This window comes from Pleuronectes platessa, chromosome 24 (genome assembly GCF_947347685.1).
Source record: "Pleuronectes platessa chromosome 24, fPlePla1.1, whole genome shotgun sequence".
NCBI lineage: Eukaryota > Metazoa > Chordata > Actinopteri > Pleuronectiformes > Pleuronectidae > Pleuronectes > Pleuronectes platessa.
This window is the reverse complement of record NC_070649.1, coordinates 477501-498242: the sequence shown is the minus strand read 5'-3', so window position 1 is coordinate 498242 and position 20742 is coordinate 477501. Positions and strand designations below refer to the sequence as shown.

The window sequence follows — 20742 nt, the reverse complement described above, 5'->3', positions numbered from 1 at the left end:
CGACCTTTAAAGCTGCAGCTCTTTACTTCTACAGCTGCAGAGACACATGCTATAGACGCAGCTAGCTAGCTTAGCTTCGGCTGTCAGAGACTCGTGAATGTATTGTTATGACATTTAAACAGCATGAACAGTAAATTAGTTTGAATGTAACTTTAGCTTTAGTTTGAATATCTGTATAATTGCCGATTAGATCACATCCGCTCACGTCATGGAACTTGAATTAAATAAATAATGCAGCTAAACACAAAAGACTCTTTACTGAATGCTAACTTTAGCTCATTAACTTGTAGCTGAACAATTACTAGTGTTAGTAAATATTAGCTATCATTAAGGTAGTTAAGCTGTTAGCCAGTGTTAGCACTAATGAATGAATATTAATGCTTTTGTTAACAATATGATACACATAGTGAATTAACCAGGAGTTGTTGCTTGTTAGCTCTCAGCTCCAGCACCGTGCTCTTCGGCCTCATCACTCTCAGAGTATTGTGTCTTATTGTGTGTAGCTTGAGGTTATTGTGATCACGTGTCAGTGAGAGCTCATGACGTTGAGGAGCAGAGGAACCTGAGGACTCTGCTGTGGTTTGAATGAAGTCAGTGAGGAGCAGGAGGTGACTCACACCTGAGGCAGCCGATGACTCATCTGACATGACACCTGAGTCCAGTGGGCTTCTGAACCTCCTCCACAGGCTCTTCAGATAAACACATTCTTCTATGTGTTTCTGTTACACACACACACACACACACGCTGCATGGCCCACATACCTGGGCGTGGCTGTGTGATTGATGGTTTGGCGCTGTGGCCGGCACGACCCGGACTGGAGACGTGAGGCTGTGGTTTCCTGTGAGCCACGCTCGTTTACCGTCTTTCACTAATTGGCTCAGATACCATGTGACAGCATCGCTCGTGTCCTGATTTGCTCCCTGACGACCTGGAGAGGAGGATGAAGACTGAAGCTCTGGAGGATGAGGAGGGACGAGCCACTGGAAACCACTTCCTGGTTGTGTATCACATGCAACATCACACTGTGCAGAACGGACCACCACGACTATTGCTCTGAAAATCTCTCGGCTGCTTCATCCTGATTATCATCAGCCACAAACTACAAACAGAACAAGTTGTGACAATTTTAAAAACAAATGTTCACTTGACCAATCAGCCGAGTCCAGTGTCCTGAGCCACGCTGACGCACAACCTCCATGCACGGCCTCTGATGGGCTGGGAACTGAAGACGCCCCTCGGGTGCAAACGACTTCTTCAGTCTGTTCCTTTTCCTGCAGGAAAATTCCTGCGAGTGAAATTCATCAAAAGTAAAAGTTAAATCTATAAATAAATATAAATATAAAAAAACGTCATGATTGACAGCTGAGACTGACTCCTGATTGGGTTAGAGCTTGTATGGGCTGGACCTCGAGACGATCACCAGGGAACAGACGCCGACTGACAATGATGTCAGTGCTTTGTACGTCTTTATAAACAGTTTAGATTCATGTTATAAAACATGAGGAGAAAATAACTTGAACTGGACTTAGAGGAGGTCCTGAGGCCTGAAGTGGTTTGTGATGACTGGAGGGCCACACACACACACACACACACACACACACACACACACACAAACACACACACACACACAGAGCAAACACATTAACAGACAAATGGCTGCAGCAGGATTGATGTTTATCCAGCAGTCTATTTAAAGAGAGGGGATTATTGCCAGGAGTGATTGAAGGAAAGATAAAGACATGAGAGAAAGATGAGAACATGGAAAGAGAGACAGAAACAGGGGAAGAGATGAATGGAGAGATAAAGATTAATGGGAGGAGAAAAAAAAACATGTGACAACTTAATATACGATCACTTGATAACATAATGGTTTTATTTATCTCCTCGTCTTCTCCTCCTATGAGTCGTCTCTTGTTTTTAACCTGTAATCATGAGTTTGTTTATCAGAACATCACACATAAGAAGCCTGACTGTTTATAGAGTTATAGATGAAACGTTCTTGTTTGGAGCTGAGCTGTCGACACAGAACCAAGGTTTGCAGTAAAAAGCTGCAGCAGATAAGGGCGAGTTAATAAGAGACAGTCAGTTCCTGTAGGTGCGAGCATCATAAATACCAGAGAGAGAGAGAGAGAGAGAGAGAGAGAGAGAGAGAGCCTGGTCAACTTCATCCTGTCTCAGGAGAATCATGAACTGGATTCACGCTCATCACGTTCAGAGACGTTCAAACACCAGTGAAAGCAGCCGGATGAAAAACGAAGAAGATGTTCCAGACTGGTTCCTCCTGAGACCAATGGGATTTTCACACTGGTTGTGCCTGGCGTCATCAGCTGAATGTCATGTCAACAGCCACCAGTGCTGTGACTGATGGACAAACAGACTGAGGCGTCACCACATACAACACACACGATGCTGTCACTGCACACAACAGGGTGACTCTGCTACACACCATCCAACAGCCACTGGGTTCTACAGGGACACTGTGTAGATACAGGAACCTCATCCTGTGTGAAGACCATGCAAAGCAGAGATATCCCATAATACTTGTAATCCAGCCCTGGTTTAGAACCGGTCACCCCCCACTCCTCCTGGATTCTGTGCACAGGACCCGAGCTTCTCTTCCAGACTGCAGCTGTTCTCAGACCTGTGTTCTGCAGGTGGAACCATTTGCAGTGGAAGTTGTGGCCTCTGCCTATATATATATATATATAACTTCCCTCATACTGATTTCAGTAAATGAGACATGTTGTGTTCATGTTCATATTCATCATCACAGCTCTCACGTTCAGAATCCTCAGCTCGCTGTACGTGGCTCTGTGAGGGGGCGTGTCCCACTGACGAGGTTCATTCATTCACACAAACACACTGAAACATCATGTTTGCTTTAAATTACTTTTAGCGTCTGCAGTGTCTTTGCTCCCAAACGACTCTCACATGGATTCACCTGGTGTGACCCCCCCCCCCCCCCCCCCCGTTCAGGCTTTCACATCATTCTTTATTTACAGTCAAACATCGTTTTAATCTGATTTAATCTGTTCTCACGTTCCTTCATCGTATTCTCATTTTATCTTTATCTCGTTTTATTTCTTCTTTATCACTTTATAAAGAACTGAAGCTTCTTTATCCACTCAGACATAATTTCATACTTTTAAATGTTAAGCTCATTTTGTGAATAATTTAGCACATTCCTGATTTAAAGTGAATTAAACCATACGATCAGCAGCCTCCTTGATGTTAACCAGTGATTTACCACATGTTAAACTCTGCTTTCTGGTGACCTCTACTGGTGGAACTGGTCTTCTGCTCACACACAGTTTCCACTGGGACTCAGCATGAAGATTCCCCGTTCTCCTCCTGCTGATCAAACTACATGAACCTCAGTGTCTGGGGAATTAAATCTACAATTCATCTTTATCTCAGCTTTATCATTTTTATGATAATTGGTCTCATGTCTTAAAATTAAAAAGCAAAATATAAACCCAGCATGTTTATTTTAATATATTTTAGCTTCACCTTAAGAAGCTGTCATGTCGTCTCTCTTTGTTTACAAAATCAAAACAATGCTGATGTTTTACTTAGCATACTAACGTCTACTGGAGTTAGCATGCTAACAACTGGAGTTAGCATGCTAACAACTGGAGTTAGCATGCTAACAACCGGAATTAGCATGCTTATCAGCTACTCCTGGACCTGCGGCTCACTGTAGCCTCCAGTGCTCAGAGTCGTGGGATCATTTCTGGTTTCAGAAACATGATGAAGATTGAAGCCTTTGGCGACAACCATCACGACAGGAAACGGCGTTCAGCAACAGAGAAAATCAACACATAGCATCTACAGCTAAAGTTTAATTTTAGTTAGTCTTATACGTTGAACTTCTGTTGAAGCTCTGGTTCTTTATATTATATTATCTTAAATAACCATTGCCTGACTGTTGTGGGACCAGGTCCCATAACTCAACACTTGACTCCACGCTCACTCAGCCAGCGTCCCATTATTGAAGTTTCCTGATTTCAGCGTTTGCACTTTTTTCTTCTCTGCTCCACAGTTGCTGACTTGCTTCTCACAGCTATTATCATTATTACTGTTATTATTCTAATGGCAGTAACTTGAATGTGTCTCCATAGGTTTTATTTTGAAGAGGTCTGTGTGAAGGAACAAATAACTGCTCTGTCGTTCCCTACGGAGTTGTTCCCTGGACTCGTGACCTCTGACCTCCCGAGGAGCGCTGCTGAGGGATTCATGATAACTCGTAACGTGATGGTGTGAACGGTGAGAACCGGACCATGGGAAGGTTTTCACCGCCTCCGCTCCTGAGTCAATAGAACTGGAACATTCCTCGGCTGATTGGTTGTAATTGGCGAGCGATTAACGGTGTGCTGCGCGCGTTCAGCTAGAGGGCGCTCACGAGGCAGTCCTCTTTCAACACATCAGTTTCCATTCAGCAAATATTTCTGTGACACAGAAAGCTACAAATTTCAAATAGATAAATAAGAGAAAAACCATAAAAACTGTTTGTCGTGTAAAGAATATAAGTTAATTGATTAAAATAAAGAATCAGACACAAATAATTACGCTTTGTTTTCAGTTTAAGAAACTAGAAAATAATCTTCTCAGAAAAAAGTATGATTTATTTATGGATTCATATGGTTAATATGACCTCAATAAATATCGAGGTATTCATTTTTTGTGGGCTTCATCTCAATAAGTTATAAAATACCTTTATCGTATCACGTATCACAGTTTTTATTATTGAAATGGTTGGTCTTACATTTTTGTTCTTATTCTTTAATTCAGTCTTTTATATTATGATGTATTTGTACTCCTACACAAACAAATATAAGATTTTGACTATCATCATAAAATAAAATGATTACCCCTTTAGATTAATAAAACTAAGTGAATAACATTTTGTTTTTAGAGGAACAAATTGCATTAGATAAAAGTCAGAAGCTGCCTTACAGACTGAACTGAGGGCACAGCCAGCCCACCGTGAGCGCGCCCCGCCCTGAGGGCTATCCGCGCGCCGCCGGTCTCTCTGACATCATCAATTCTGATCACGTGTTTGTATCCATCCTCATCATCGATACGCTCCACCCACCTGCCCGTTCTGTCCACGTGACCTCCACCCATGTTTTACGACAGGTGTGTGATTTCCGGCAGCGCAAGGAGATCTCGCGAGTCAGGTGAAGCGGAAGTGAAGTGACGACAGAGTCCCGCGGCGGCTCACCTGTCCGCAGGTGAACGAGAGAAGAAGAAGAGAAGAGAGGAAGGAAAGAAGAGAGAGAGCAGAGAAGAGAAGAGAGGAAGACAGGAAGAAGAGAAGAGTGAGTAAAGCTAAAGTTCTGTTGAAGAAGGTTCTCCTGTCCCCCGGTTCTGTGTCACCTGTCCTCTTCCTGGTTCTCCTGTCCCCCCGGTTCTGTGTCACCTGTCCTCTTCCTGGTTCTCCTGTCCCCCCGGTTCTGTGTCACCTGTCCTCTTCCTGGTTTTCCTGTCCCCCCGGTTCTGTGTCACCTGTCCTCTTCCTGGTTCTCCTGTCTCCCCGGTTCTGTGTCACCTGTCCTCTTCCTGGTTCTCCTATCCCCCTGTTCTGTGTCACCTGTCCTCTTCCTGGTTCTCCTGTCCCCCCGGTTCTGTGTCACCTGTCCTCTTCCTGGTTCTCCTGTCCCCCCCGGTTCTGTGTCACCTGTCCTCTTCCTGGTTCTCCTATCCCCCGGTTCTGTGTCACCTGTCCTCTTCCTGGTTCTCTGTCCCCCCCGGTTCTGTGTCACCTGTCCTCTTCCTGGTTCTCCTGTCCCCCCTGTTCTGTGTCACCTGTCCTCTTCCTGGTTCTCCTGTCCCCCGGTTCTGTGTCACCTGTCCTCTTCCTGGTTCTCCTGTCCCCCCGGTTCTGTGTCACCTGTCTTCTTCCTGGTTCTCCTGTCCCCCCGGTTCTGTTTTCACCTGTCCTCTTCCTGGTTCTCCTGTCCCCCGGTTCTGTGTCACCTGTCCTCTTCCTGGTTCTCCTGTCCCCCCTGTTCTGTGTCACCTGTCCTCTTCCTGGTTCTCCTGTCCCCCCGGTTCTGTGTCACCTGTCCTCTTCCTGGTTCTCCTGTCCCCCTGTTCTGTGTCACCTGTCCTCTTCCTGGTTCTCCTGACCCCCTGTTCTGTGTCACCTGTCCTCTTCCTGGTTCTCCTGTCCCCCCCGGTTCTGTGTCACCTGTCCTCTTCCTGGTTCTCCTGTCCCCCCCGGTTCTGTGTCACCTGTCCTCTTCCTGGTTCTCCTGACCCCCTGTTCTGTGTCACCTGTCCTCTTCCTGGTTCTCCTGTCCCCCTGTTCTGTGTCACCTGTCCTCTTCCTGGTTCTCCTGACCCCCTGTTCTGTGTCACCTGTCCTCTTCCTGGTTCTCCTCTTCCTCAGATCCAGTTCTACATGATCCCATGGTTCCAGCTTCAACACGTCACATGTACAGAGAACCCTCCTAGGAGTTTCTTCAGGTTCTGTGGTTTAATAAGTTCTGGTTCTCCTCGGAGAGGGTTCTGCTTTTCACAGAGGTTCAACCTGTGCTTTGGTTTCCAGTCATCTTTGAGTGGTTCTGTTTGTCAGTGGTCTACAACAGGAAGTGAGGTTCTGTACACGGACGTTCTAGTTGTGTGGTTCTTTTTATTAGAGTCTCAGTTTGTTGTGGTTTCCTATGATGAGGATGAATTTGTCTTTTAAGAGTTCGCGACATCCACAGGGTTCTTCTCAGCTTGTTCTCAAGAGGAGGTGCTATGGTTCTGGAGAGGTTCTGGTTACTGTGGCTCCGGACACTTGGTCCCTCTACGCTCGTTAGCGTTAACCCAGCCAATCAGCTCTGCTGTGATTGGGCTCGGTGCCTGTGATTGGTTAATCAGTCGTTTAGCAGGTGATTGTCCAGAGCCGTTGCCATGTTGACAGAGCTCATTAATTGACAGCTCTGATCGATTCATAAACATAACAAACTGTAGTTATCATTTTAATGAGGTCATGAAGAACGTCCTCAGAGACGTTCTTCTGTCCTGTCGACTTCCCTCCGGCTCCACAGTTTGACATTATGGTCTGGATTATGATGAGATATGGTTCATGCTCCCCTCAGGATGAACTGAAATGACTGATGAATGAAATGTGGCCCAGGTTCATGTTCCCCTCAGGACAAACCAGTAACTCCGATGACCTTTCATCCAGCGCCCCCTGGTGGACGTTTGGATTGAATCATTCACTCGGTGGCCTGTCGGACTTCACAGTGCAAAGCCTGATCCTGGATCAGCGGCAGCAGAGACCAGTCAGCCAACATGCCTCCTGCTGCAGCCAGCACATTCCTGACCCATGACACCACGACACACTGAGCCTCCTCCTGTGCTCGGGTGCAGCACGCTGCGCCCCGCGGCCACACACACACACACACACACACACACACAGCAACACAACACACAGCAACACAACACATGACACAAAGCCTCAGTAACCAACACAATAACCAGGATGTTCACATAAATCCAGCCTGGTGACTCGAGGACAGAGGCCGATGAGGCAGCAAAACAGACGATCCGTAGATCTGAGGATAATTTAGATATTTAGAAAATCAATTAAATCATAATCTTTCAAATACTAGAAAATGTCGGTTTGAGCTTTTGAACGAAATATCAGTTTTTTTAGGTCAATTTGGAGAAACCATGACGTATGAAAATGTCAGTGAGAAATTGCGATTAACACTTTTAACAATTTTATAAACAACACGATAAATCATTTAATCAAAGAGGAGTCAGAAGATTAATGAAAGAAGTCGTGGACACAGATTCTTCCCAGAAGGAACGTTCACCCGGAAAACTTCGTCACACTGAAACTGAGCAGCATCAAGTGGCCGTCAGAAGAACTGCAGCAAGTACAGGTTTTAACTTGGCTAACAAAACTGATTATATATGTTATGATCTATGACCTTTATGAAGTGATCGTGATTTACTTTATTCCATAACCGCAAAATCTGGGACTTTTCGACCTTGAAATCTTACATTTATGATAAAAACCTCTGAAATGATCTGAGAGTAAATAAATAAATACGACTTCAGATCACACCTGTTAATCCTAAATGAAATACACTAGATTGTTTTCCACTAGGAACCAACCTCCTGATTCTACACAAGCTGTGGCCATCACGCTTCAACATTCTTGTTGAGATAATAAATGTAAAAGTTGGGCAGATGTGTGTAATCACAGTTTACCAATAATCCATCAGAAGAACTAATCAAAGTGATTCTTTACACCGAAGCTCGATTCTCCTGATCCGTTCTCAGGTTGTGACTCAAGAAGAAGACGTTGAAGAACAAGACGTTGAAGAACAAGACGTTGAAGAAGAAGACGTTGAAGAAGAAGACGTTGAAGAAGAACAAGACGTTGAAGAAGAACAAGACGTTGAAGAAGAAGACGTTGAAGAAGAAGACGTTGAAGAAGAAGACGTTGAAGAAGAACAAGACGTTGAAGAACAAGATGTTGAAGATGTCCCTTCGGACTCTGGGGAAACTGGGGCAGGCTTTTCAAATGCTTCAGAGATGATGATCAGTCAGGATGAATCTGCTTCTTCCAAACAAGGCGCTCCCAGTCGTTAAAGAGCAGAACAGCCTGTTTTAGCTGCGATGCAGATAAGATAAGATCGACTGAACTGAACAAGGAGCTTATTGACGAGCAGTGTGACTGAAAATCAGCAGGACGGCTGAAATGTTAAAGTTTTGGGGAAAGAAACCTCTGAATGAGCTCTTGATGTTTTAATGAAGCATGTAATTTGTGTGTTTGCAGTGAGTAACCCCATCCCGTCCAATCTGAAGTCAGAGGCCAAGAAAGCTGCCAAGATCCTGACGGACTTCACAGAGATCTCCAGCAGGAACGGACCCGACAAGCTCATCCCCCGTAAGAGCCCCCTCCTGTTCAACTCACATTCAACTTCATCAAATCAACGGTGGATCAATTCAAATGAAAACAGTTAAATAAGATCTGATCAGATCTTCAGGCACGGAGCTGGACGACAGAATCGGTCCTGACTGTAAACTCCTTTCTGAGCGTGATGCTAAGCTAGGCTAACTCTGTAAGCGTGTGTATTGAAAAGTGTGTTTCTGTGTGTTGTAGCTCATGTGATAGCGAAGGCCGAGGGTCTGGCCATCATCTCCGTCATCAAGGCCGGCTTCATGATCACCGCCAGAGGAGGAAGTGGCATCGTCATCGCCAGACTGGCCGACAGACGTAAGAGCCCTGACCTCTGACCCTGTCCGTCTTTACATTCAGGGTCTCTGTCCCTGTTTGTCCGGATCCCCGGTTCCACTCTGACCTTTTAGTTTTCCGGGTCCTTTTCTGGACATGTTGTGTTTCGGTAGCACAAACAGAGCCGGCCTGCGGCGCTGAGCAGTCATCTGATGAGCTGCGTCCTCGTCACGCCCGTTACTCACTCGTCTGCCAGTGGCGGCTGTCAGAGTTTGTCGTTGGGCCAAACCCAGCGAGGGTCACACGGGCGGGGCCGCCGCCTGCTCCTCCTCTGAAGCTGCTTCAGTGTTTGAGTCCAACACAGAATGTGTATGAACATGTTTCACTGTGCGGACGCCTCCACACGCGGCTTCCAAGTGTTGAACGATGCGATGAAGAGGAGGAAGCAGAGGCTAATTTTCTGCTTAATTTAACATCAAAAAGTGAAACGTTTGTTCATGGTGACGTCTGTAAATTCATTTTTCTCTCTCAAAAGTTCAAAGCACAGATGTTTGATTCACTTGATAGATTCAAGTGAAGATCTCGGTCGTTTCCGGCTGATGAGTAAACGTCACATGTCTCGTTCTGCTCTGAACACGAGAATCAGAAATCACAAATCAGAGGAGGAGGAGTCAACAGAGACCGATGCTCACACATGTGCAGTTCTACAATAAATAAAGTGCACAAATAAATTGATCTGAACATTTTGAGACACAACAAATACAGTTACATTTCCTGGATGAGCAAAAAGATCACTAAATACAGAATATATATCTATATATATATAAATGTCAACATGTTAATGTACTTGATTCATCTAGTTAGAAATGTGTTTTATATCAGTTCAATAATTAGACTTAGTCAGAAGTCGACTGTACATTCTAAATGTCTAAATAATAACTTTAAGCAAAAATGAACGTGAAAAAGAAAAGAGGTGAAAGATGAAAGCTGGAATGATGTATAAAAAGATGATTAAACAATCTACAGCACATCTATGGATGTTAAATATGAAAGAGGTAAGAAAGTATATATGAGAGAAAAACTGTAATTCTTCCATTTTTTAAATCATGTTGTTTATTGAAACATGTTTCCTCAAAGTTTCTATTTTAGTGCGGAAGTTTCCTGAAATGACCCAAATTATAAAAGACACGGCCGAGGGCAAATTCACTGAGTTACAAATCTGACAAAACAAGATTATACAACACGGTCATGTTTATTTATAGACATTCATCCAGAGTTGATCTGTTTTTCTTGTTCATAACTTAAAAAATGTGTGTTGTGTTTGTAGGTTGGTCGGCGCCTTCGGCCATCGGCATCGCCGGTCTGGGAGGAGGCTTCGAGATCGGAGTGGAGGTGAGAGAACTCCATGAACTCTACAGCTGTCTACGTGTGATTATTAATAACTGTATATAGAGATGATCAGTGACTGTATATAAAGAGAATCAGTGACTGTATATAAAGAGGATCAGTGACTGTATATAAAGAGGATCAGTGACTGTATATAAAGATGATCAGTGACTGTATATAAAGATGATCAGTGACTTTATATAAAGATGATCAGTGACTGTATATAAAGATGATCAGTGACTGTATATAAAGATGATCAGTGACTGTATATAAAGATGATCAGTGACTTTATATAAAGATGATCAGTGACTTTATATAAAGAGGATCAGTGACTGTATATAAAGAGAATCAGTGACTGTATATAAAGATGATCAGTGACTGTATATAAAGAGAATCAGTGACTGTGTATATAAAGAGGATCAGTGACTGTATATACAGATGATCAGTGACTGTATATAAAGAGAATCAGTGACTGTATATAAAGAGAATCAGTGAGTGTATATAAAGAGGATCAGTGACTGTATATACAGATGATCAGTGACTGTATATACAGATGATCAGTGACTGTATATAAAGATGATCAGTGACTGTATATACAGACGATCAGTGACTGTATATAAAGAGAATCAGTGACTGTATATAAAGAGAATCAGTGAGTGTATATACAGATGATCAGTGACTGTATATAAAGAGAATCAGTGACTGTATATAAAGAGAATCAGTGAGTGTATATACAGATGATCAGTGACTGTATATAAAGAGAATCAGTGACTGTATATAAAGACGATCAGTGACTGTATATAAAGAGGATCAGTGACTGTATATAAAGACGATCAGTGACTTTATATAAAGATGATCAGTGACTGTATATAAAGAGAATCAGTGACTGTGTATATAAAGAGGATCAGTGACTGTATATACAGATGATCAGTGACTGTATATAAAGAGAATCAGTGACTGTATATAAAGAGAATCAGTGAGTGTATATAAAGAGGATCAGTGACTGTATATACAGATGATCAGTGACTGTATATACAGATGATCAGTGACTGTATATAAAGATGATCAGTGACTGTATATACAGACGATCAGTGACTGTATATAAAGAGAATCAGTGACTGTATATAAAGAGAATCAGTGAGTGTATATACAGATGATCAGTGACTGTATATAAAGAGAATCAGTGACTGTATATAAAGAGAATCAGTGAGTGTATATACAGATGATCAGTGACTGTATATAAAGAGAATCAGTGACTGTATATAAAGATGATCAGTGACTGTATATAAAGAGAATCAGTGACTGTATATAAAGAGAATCAGTGAGTGTATATACAGATGATCAGTGACTGTATATAAAGAGAATCAGTGACTGTATATAAAGACGATCAGTGACTGTATATAAAGAGGATCAGTGACTGTATATAAAGACGATCAGTGACTTTATATAAAGATGATCAGTGACTGTATATAAAGAGAATCAGTGACTGTATATAAAGATGATCAGTGACTGTATATAAAGAGAATCAGTGACTGTGTATATAAAGAGAATCAGTGAGTGTATATACAGATGATCAGTGACTGTATATAAAGAGAATCAGTGACTGTATATAAAGATGATCAGTGACTGTATATAAAGAGAATCAGTGACTGTATATAAAGAGAATCAGTGAGTGTATATACAGATGATCAGTGACTGTATATAAAGAGAATCAGTGACTGTATATAAAGATGATCAGTGACTGTATATAAAGAGAATCAGTGACTGTATATAAAGAGAATCAGTGACTGTATATAAAGATGATCAGTGACTGTATATAAAGAGAATCAGTGACTGTATATAAAGAGAATCAGTGAGTGTATATACAGATGATCAGTGACTGTATATAAAGAGAATCAGTGACTGTATATAAAGAGAATCAGTGAGTGTATATAAAGAGGATCAGTGACTGTATATACAGATGATCAGTGACTGTATATAAAGATGATCAGTGACTGTATATACAGATGATCAGTGAGTGTATATACAGATGATCAGTGACTGTATATAAAGATGATCAGTGACTGTATATACAGATGATCAGTGAGTGTATATACAGATGATCAGTGACTGTATATAAAGATGATCAGTGACTGTATATACAGATGATCAGTGACTGTATATAAAGAGGATCAGTGACTGTATATACAGATGATCAGTGACTGTATATAAAGATGATCAGTGACTGTATATACAGATGATCAGTGACTGTATATACAGAGCTTGTATATAAAGCCCCCCCTCCCCCCAGGTGTCGGACCTGGTGATCATCCTGAACCAGCGCCGGGCCATTGAGGCGTTCACAAAAGGCGGGAACCTGACGCTGGGCGGGAACTGCACGGTGGCCGTGGGGCCAATGGGCAGGTGAGCCTCGGACTCTTCATTTTAATATTTAGTGTTAATGTAAATCACAGCCTCTGATGCTTCTTACTGTTGTGAAGCAGAAACATGGACCTGTAACTCCAGATGTGTGATGTTATTGTTCCACAGGGAGGTCAGCGTTGTTTGTTCCTCCTGTTCTATAGAGTGGGGGGGTGGCCAGGTGTTTACCAGGTAAACACTTTGTGTCACAGTCCTGTTGAAGAGCTGAGCAGCAGTATGACTTTAACATAGAACCTTTTGAGACTATTCCCAGGGACCTATAGAACCTTCTCTCTATGAGAACCTCCTAATAGATGAGTAGAACCTCTTCATACATCACTACAACCTCCTCAAAGGCCCAAAGAACCTCATCTCAGGCCTAGAACCTTCTCTCAATGTCGAGAACTCTAAAATAACGAACAGAACGTCCTCACAAGAACCTCCTCGGCCATGAGAACCCAACTATAGATGAGATCTTCCACAAACACGACAGGAAACCAACAGACTTCTGGTTCTGTTGCTTCTGTTCTTTAGGTTCTTCAATGAAGAGTCAGTTGTATATCTACTGTTTCCTGTCTCTGTAGTTTGTATGTGTAAGATGACAGCTGTCAGTGTTTCTTCCTCACAGATAACCAAGGTCTTCCTCCTCTTGCTCCTCAGGAACGTGGAGGCTGATGTGCTGCTGCGTAGCACTGCAGCTGTGTTCACCTACTGCAGGTCCAGAGGTCTGTTTGCTGGGATCTCTCTGGAGGGTTCCTACCTGATAGAACGCAAAGACACCAACCGCAAGTACGTACCCCCCCCCGCCGGCCTCCTGGCTGCCCACGCCTGATCACCCACCTGCTCTTGTACCTTTGTGCACTCCGGCAGGTTTTACGGCCAGGATATCCGTGCGTCGGCCATTTTGAACGGCGATGTGGAGCCTCCCGCGGTTTGCTCCTCCCTCTATCACATCCTGGATGCCTACGCCGAGGCCTACACCACCGACTGGACCAGCAAGAACATGCGATCCACGGTAAGAGACCTCAAACATGGCGATGTAGACCCAAGCCTGTCTGTGGTCAGGAGACACTCAGCTACAGACACGCTACAGACGGTCAGCTGCGTCTGGACAGACGTTCCTCAGAGGCTTCGACTTGTTTGATGAGTTTTTCATGTCTGATCCTGTCAGATGATTCTTCCAGAACTAATACTGTCTTCCAGCCACTTCTCTCAGCAGCTTCAGTTGTGAAACCAGAAGCTGTCGGGATAGAGAAACGTTTCAAGTTGAATTTCAACCTCCTGTGTGTCTTCTCTTTGATGACTGATCAGCCTGTGGAGCTGCTGCAAATAGCAACTAGAGCTGAGAGGGGCCGATTGCAACGTGTGGCCCCCAGCGGACGTAGTAACCTCACATCCTGAAGTCAGAGGACACAAATAAAGAAACAGTCAGAGGCTTAAAGTGTGAAACCTGCTTTCATACGTATTTATAGTTTCTGGATTGTTATAAAAAGATACTGATTGTTGCTTTGAGGTTTGAGCATCGTCTTGTTGGTGGATCTGAATTCAGCCTTTTGATCCGTGTTATTTTTACTAGTAAACAAAGTTGTGCTGGTCAGTTGATCTCACGTCCATGAAATGTGAAATGAATCAAACGCCAGTCGCTTCATTCTGGATCTTTCTAACTTTTCAGCGGTGAAATCGGAGGATCCTTCATGACGCCTGGTGTTCGTGTTTTTAACGAGTCACCAGATGATTTATTAAATGTCATTTTATTTCTCTCTGCAGTCATCTTTCACTCCATCGAGACCTCAAGCTCCGCCTAAACAGAAACCTCCAACCAACTACCAACCAGCAGCGAACAACTACCAACCAGCAGCCGGCTACCAGCAACCAGCACCCGGCTACCAGCCACCAGCACCCGGCTACCAGCAACCAGCAGCCGGCTCAGGTAGAGTCCCCGTCGACAGCGTGTTGTGTTGAGTCATGTGTGTTGTCCAGGTCACAGTGTGTGACGTTGTGATGCGTTCAGGTCCATGGTCAGGAACAGGAAATAAGAATGTCCTCTACCCGAGCATCTCCGTCTACAAGTTGAACACCTCAGGTGAGTGTGCACATCAACTTCTTCTCTATCCACTTCTTCCTCTTTTCCTTTCTTTCACTCTCCTCCATTCCTCTCTTATGCATCCGTCACTGCTTTCTTTCCTCCTTTGTCTCCTTCAAGAATTTCCTCTCTTCCTCTTCTCCCTCCTTCATTCCTTCATCCTCTTTTCCTCTCAACTTCATTCTTTCCTGGGATCAGTTTTGATGCTGCAGCTCCCTCTAGTGGTCACAGCAGCCACATGTTTCTCCTCCTTGTTTTCAAATGACTTAATAAAGATAAAGACTTAAAGTTTTCTTCTGTGTGATAACGACACAAAATCATTTTTCACTTCATTCACTTGTTTCTGATCATCTTGGCTCCACAAACTCTCAGATTCATATAAAATACACAATTTTTATGATATCATTTTTCTTAATTTAGCATATTCTAATATTGAACGGGTCATTTTTATTTACTCAATTAATTTATAATGATGCATTATATGTATTTAATATATTTATATATGATTCTGATTGAAACGCACGAAAGTAATATTGAGTATATGAATAATAATAATAAAATTGGAAATTAAATACATGTTTTCAAAATACTCAATTGAGAAAGTAATGACAGATTAATTACAAAAGATAAAATAATCAAAAAAGTTATCAAATAAATTATAAATTAATCTATATATAAATATTTTCTCAAATGCCCCACCATTTATTTAAAGACACAGATGTTCTGAAGTCAGATTGAAACCTTGTTTCTCCTCCAGGGGGCGCTCCACCCGCGGCTGCCACCAGTGGACAGCTGGTTGTCACGGCGACCCACCAGTACGCGGGGCAGCAGCCCGGCGACCTGAGCTTCGTCCCCGGAGACCAGATCACCGTGCTCACCAAGACCGAGTCCCAGTACGACTGGTGGGAGGGGCAACTGGCCGATGGGCGCGTCGGCATCTTCCCTGCTAACTTCGTCACGTACTGATACTCCCCTGGTGGCGTGTGGAGGTACTGCAGCTAATACCACGCTCTACGGGAGGAAGGAGGGGTCAAGGGACAGGTTTTGAGTTTTGCTTCATTTTAGAGCTTTAACGATTATTAAAAGAACATATGCAGCTTTTTTAAGAATCAGTTGTCAAATCGTTGTAAAAATAATATTTTGGTGTTTTTCACACAAACGAGCTGAGTCTGGATTAATTCAGGAATAATCAGAATAACCACGAGTCGCTGCAGCACTTTAGTTTACAGCTTTGTGATTTACATAGAAATGTTTCTGAACGTAAACATTTACATTTATTATCAATGAGTCTTTTATTGTTACACATATTCACGAACTGTGTGAACAACTGAAGACAAACTGCTGCTGCTTCCTCTTCCACTAAATGTTCTACACACTTTGAATTAACACAATAAAAACAGTTTTCATAAGAAAGTTATGTTTCAGAAGAATAAAGTGAGATCATACAACATTACATGTTCCTCGTGAAACAGATTAAAAAAAATGAACAGAGCAGTTTAATAAACATCAGCTGTTTAAAAGTCTGAATCACATCGTTGCATTTCCAAAGATATGATCCAAAGATTCTCGTCCCTCACTCGTGGCCTTTATCTGAGGATTCTGCAGCAGAACCACTTCCTGTCCTTTCCCTTCAAAATACAAACTAGAAAAACAACCAAAAACCTCTTCTACATTTGCTACCAAAATAAAAGCACTTTTCAAACTAAATTAAGATGGATTTGATTTAGAAGGTCATTTTATTTGTTTTTTCATTTTGTTATCTATAAAAGTATTAAAATCTTCTGTGGTCTGTTACTGTCTCCACCTTTAAAATGTCTCCACAGCACAAAACGGGACGTGGGGGGTGTAGGCTCTTTATCTTCTGTGGTTGTGGTCAATATATAATTCAACAGGATTATCACTTAATCTAGATTAACATAATAATGATGTTTGTGGGATTGTTTTTACACATCAGAGGCTGTTTGAAGATTATAAATAAATCTAATTTGGAAAAATGTCATTTGCATCAATTAATATTTCTTTCCAGTTCAAACTTATAAAAATGTCTAATATCTGTAAATGAGCCTGAAAGTAGGTGGAAGCTGAGAAGTTGTTGAGTATAATGTGTGAACGTGTGTGTGTGAGTCAGCTGATCGATGACGAGCAGGAAACGTCCTGATTAAAACAGATCTCTTGTTCCAACACAAACTATAAAACAACACAAACCATAAAACAACACAAACTATAAAACAACGTGATCACGTGTCTCTGAAGTCGCTCACTTCACAGACGTTCTGTTCCGAAGTGAATCTCACGTTAAACATCATCGATCTGAACAGCAGAGCTCTGTGGCTCGTCCCCTCGCCCAGGATGAGAAGGAGGACTTCTCAAAGTGGTGACGACTTGTTCCACGAGTCCTGAGAACAGTTCTGCTCTCATCAGAACGCTGGAGAAACACATCAACTCGTTGCTTTTCACTGGAGCAGAAATCACAGAACACTTTGTCATGTTTGACATTTTCGAGATCAAACCAGTCAAAATAAAAAAATCCCATTCGCCTCAAAGTTTAACCTGCGATTTGAAACTGCTTCACTCACGAGCACATACAGATCCCCACTCTCCAGGATTATTCCTCACAAGGTCGGTTCTCAAATCCAACAAACAGGAAAGACTCGTGTTACTTTATATAGAAAGTGATTCTACTCCAGCGGGTTTTCATTCTCAGGCCGTAAATCTCTTCAGTCCTGCAGATAATTTACGATTTCAAACATTTCTTTGTAGATTTCTTGTGGTCGTCAGACATAAGTGAGACTTTGTGTGAAAAGCACACATCAGCACTTTGGACTACTTTTACATAAAGTTGTTTTTCTATTAAATAAACAGGCTCCGTGTTTGTTCAGGCTGGATTCACTCAGTGATTTGTGATAAACAAACAGTTTGTTCACAGATTCTTCCACAGGAAACGTTCCAGCCTCTGAGAGAAGTCGTGACGGGTCTGGAGGATCTGAACCAGCAACCCGCTGCACGGGGCTGATCCCCTGACTGGAGTCTGTCGCTCAGGTTTCATCTTTTCATCGAATCTTCTTCTTCATGCAAACGACGTAAAGTCGCTCGCAGGAAAGAATCTGAAAGACTTAATGAAAACAAGTTTTCTCCGGGTGACGACTTAACTTCTCTCCTAAAGAAATTGATTAAGACTAAGTTTAAGTTTCATAAGAAATGTAAGCTGCTGGTTTCTGTTGAACGCATTTCGAGGTCGTGACTTTGCGGCTCAGGGTTTCTGGAGAAAACAAGAATCTCCATGTTGTTGCGTTGTTGTTTTCTTCTGGATACATTGTGTTGTTTTTATTTTTCCTGAACACAAACTGTCACCTGCTGCTCTGTGTCCCCTGAGGATCACCGCGCTGTCACTGCTGCATCATGGGACTTTACGAGTGTTGTGTCATCATGCAGCCATACTTTAAAACTAACATCTTATCAAGAAAAAGTTACAACTTAAATATAAAGTTTAACGTTTAGGAATAAATCAAACTAGCTACGTTAGTCACGATGTGTCGTCCACTGAAGAACTGGATGAAAATAGTGAAACCGTTCTTCACAATCTCTAATATATATTATCAATGGTTTTACTGGTGAAGTTTGAAAGAGACAAACAGAAATCTTTGGTTTAAAGTGTTTTTTGAGGTCTTGAGTTTGAACCTTGAAGATTTCGTACTTTGTTCAAACTGACGTTTCAAGATTCAAACTAAAGATAAGAACAGAGATCGTCGAGGTGCGACTTAGTCAGAACTGAAATCTACGACAACAGATCTTCAGGTTTGTTCAAAAGACAAACCAGACGGGAAGCAGAACCTTTTCAAAGTAAAAGCATATCATGAAATAGTGTTTAAACAGGAAGTTATATGATAAAAGTTTGTTTCTCATCATGTCCTCCAGAGGGCGCCTGTGAGTGCGGCTGCCGGTCACAGTCCTCCACCGAATCAGGAAGCGTCACGCCGCTGGTCTCCGGCAGCAACAGGCACAGACCGCAGCCTATGATTGGTCCACTGCTGTACACGGCCATGGCAGCCAATGAGATTGCTCCGTCGGGGTTGGGGGGAACGAGGGTGTTGACGAGACAGCCGAGGCGGAAGCACAGGTTCACCAGGGACACGCAGCGCTGCCTGGATCAGAACCACACCGGTTACAATCTGCTGCACATGTGACCAGCTCAATCTGTGTGAGTGGGCGTGTACCTGACCACGGTGGGGAACAGCTCGATGGCGTACAGCGTCGAGATGAAGATGGCCGCCAGGATGCAGAGTTTTCCCAACAGAGCCAAACCCATCACCAGCACTGGTTCGCCTGCACGACAAGCAGTCAATCAATATCTGATCTCTGGTCAGCATCACGTCAGTCAGAGACAAATCCATCAAGGAGTCCACCAACATAAATCACAAAATCCTCATATTGACATCTTTACACATTTGAAATGTTTAAATCAAATCGTAGCTGATAATTTATATTTATAGATTAATGATGATTGAGTTTTGGAGAAAGAATTTCCTGCACGAGGACAGAATATCTGAGCCTCCGCTAACACAAGCTAACTTTAACATAAACAACGGTGTCGTCTGCGTAGTGAGTCGTTTCCTGTAGAGAGTGAGTGGGCCTGAGATCGAACCCTGTGGGACTCGAACTCTCAGATCAACTTCATCTTCTGGATTTATGTTTTCACCGTCATATCTGGACAGAAGTAACGACACGAAGCAGGCCGCCCCGCTCAGGAAGAGGGCGAGCATGCTGATTGGCCGTCGCCCCAGGCGGACCAGTGGGACGAGCAGGCAGGGAGCCTCTGATAGGCCGGAGAAGAACTGGGCGGAGTAGACGCCGACGCCGAAGGAGCCGATGTTCATACAGATACCGAAGTACGTGAGCGCTGATGCTGCACTGCAAAACAACAACAGGTCAAAACATCTTGTTCATTGTTTTCAGTTTAAAACACAAATTCTCTATTTATCGTCATGAATTCAGTGCACATGAAAGAGCAGGACTGCTTCACACTGTGAGAACCTCATTCCTCACGTCACCTCAGGTAGCTCATGATGAACAGTCTCAGCAGGATGGTCGGGTGTCGGAGGTGGATGATGTCACTGGGGGCGGGGCCTGTGTGTGGCTCCTCCTTCTGAACCTCGAAGGGTTTCTGCAGGTCAGAGGAGGAAGAGTGCAACAGCTGCACATGCACAAACACACACACACACACACACACACACACACTTCCATTAATAGACCAGGTCACTGAGCAGATGAGTAAAAGTCTGATGTTTATGTCTGTTTTATTTTATTAAGATGAATAAATGTTTCAGTGTTTGTGTCCAAAGATACAAAATGTGTGAATATATGTGTTTGTGTGTGTGTGTGTTTGTGTGTTTGTTTGTTTACCAGGTCCACACACTGTTTATCTTCAGGGCTGTTGCTCCGGTAATGGTCCAAAACGTCCATCTTCCTCTTCAACAGCAGCCAGCGAGGAGACTCGGGGATGGAACTGAAAGGACACGCTTCAGTCAAGTGGTGCTGCTAGAAAACCCTGGTCCACCAGGTGGACAGCTGGACAAGTGGACAGGTGGACAGGAGTGTGCACGTACAAGTAGAGCGGCAGACAGACGAGCTGCGGCAGAGCCAGCGACAGGTGCAGGTGAGTCCAGGTGGGACTGAGCCAGGCCAGAGGAG

At 43.1% G+C, this 20742-nt stretch overlaps 2 protein-coding genes across 5 annotated transcripts in view; one reads left to right on the top strand and one right to left on the bottom strand.

Moving 5' to 3' along the window:
* Nucleotides 1–5134: 5134 nt before the first annotated feature.
* sh3yl1 (SH3 and SYLF domain containing 1) lies at nucleotides 5135–16299 on the top strand. Of its 4 annotated transcripts, none has more exons than XM_053417087.1 (10): nucleotides 5144–5322; nucleotides 8787–8897; nucleotides 9114–9227; nucleotides 10513–10577; nucleotides 12862–12974; nucleotides 13632–13760; nucleotides 13842–13986; nucleotides 14739–14901; nucleotides 14983–15054; nucleotides 15812–16299. In XM_053417087.1, coding segments are annotated over exons 1-10 (1122 nt in total). In that variant the 5' UTR covers nucleotides 5144–5321; the 3' UTR covers nucleotides 16021–16299. The 4 variants fall into 4 exon arrangements, with proteins under 4 accessions (XP_053273059.1, XP_053273058.1, XP_053273062.1 ...); XM_053417085.1 differs by lacking the exon at nucleotides 15812–16299 and having other exon boundaries at nucleotides 5145–5268; nucleotides 5306–5322; nucleotides 14983–15765; XM_053417084.1 differs by lacking the exon at nucleotides 15812–16299 and having other exon boundaries at nucleotides 5135–5298; nucleotides 14983–15575.
* Nucleotides 16300–16305: 6 nt separating this feature from the next.
* LOC128430943 (solute carrier family 22 member 13) overlaps nucleotides 16306–20742 on the bottom strand; it is a 6682-nt gene continuing 2245 nt past the window's right edge. The window contains exons 4-9 of the mRNA XM_053417088.1: nucleotides 20658–20742; nucleotides 20455–20557; nucleotides 20103–20245; nucleotides 19751–19962; nucleotides 19269–19377; nucleotides 16306–19196 (exon numbers count right to left, since the gene is read on the bottom strand). The exon at nucleotides 20658–20742 is cut by the window's right edge and continues 84 nt beyond it. Coding sequence (XP_053273063.1) covers nucleotides 18932–19196; nucleotides 19269–19377; nucleotides 19751–19962; nucleotides 20103–20245; nucleotides 20455–20557; nucleotides 20658–20742 — 917 coding nt within the window. The 3' untranslated portion in view covers nucleotides 16306–18931. The remainder of the gene's footprint in view (nucleotides 19197–19268; nucleotides 19378–19750; nucleotides 19963–20102; nucleotides 20246–20454; nucleotides 20558–20657) is intronic.

What these genes read in the sequence shown, in the direction of transcription:
- sh3yl1 (XM_053417085.1), top strand. An exon ending in GCTTCGAGATCGGAGTGGAG is followed by an intron (nt 10,578 to 12,861) that starts GTGAGAGAACTC and finishes CCCTCCCCCCAG; the next exon opens with GTGTCGGACCTGGTGATCAT. An exon ending in GCCGTGGGGCCAATGGGCAG is followed by an intron (nt 12,975 to 13,631) that starts GTGAGCCTCGGA and finishes CTTGCTCCTCAG; the next exon opens with GAACGTGGAGGCTGATGTGC.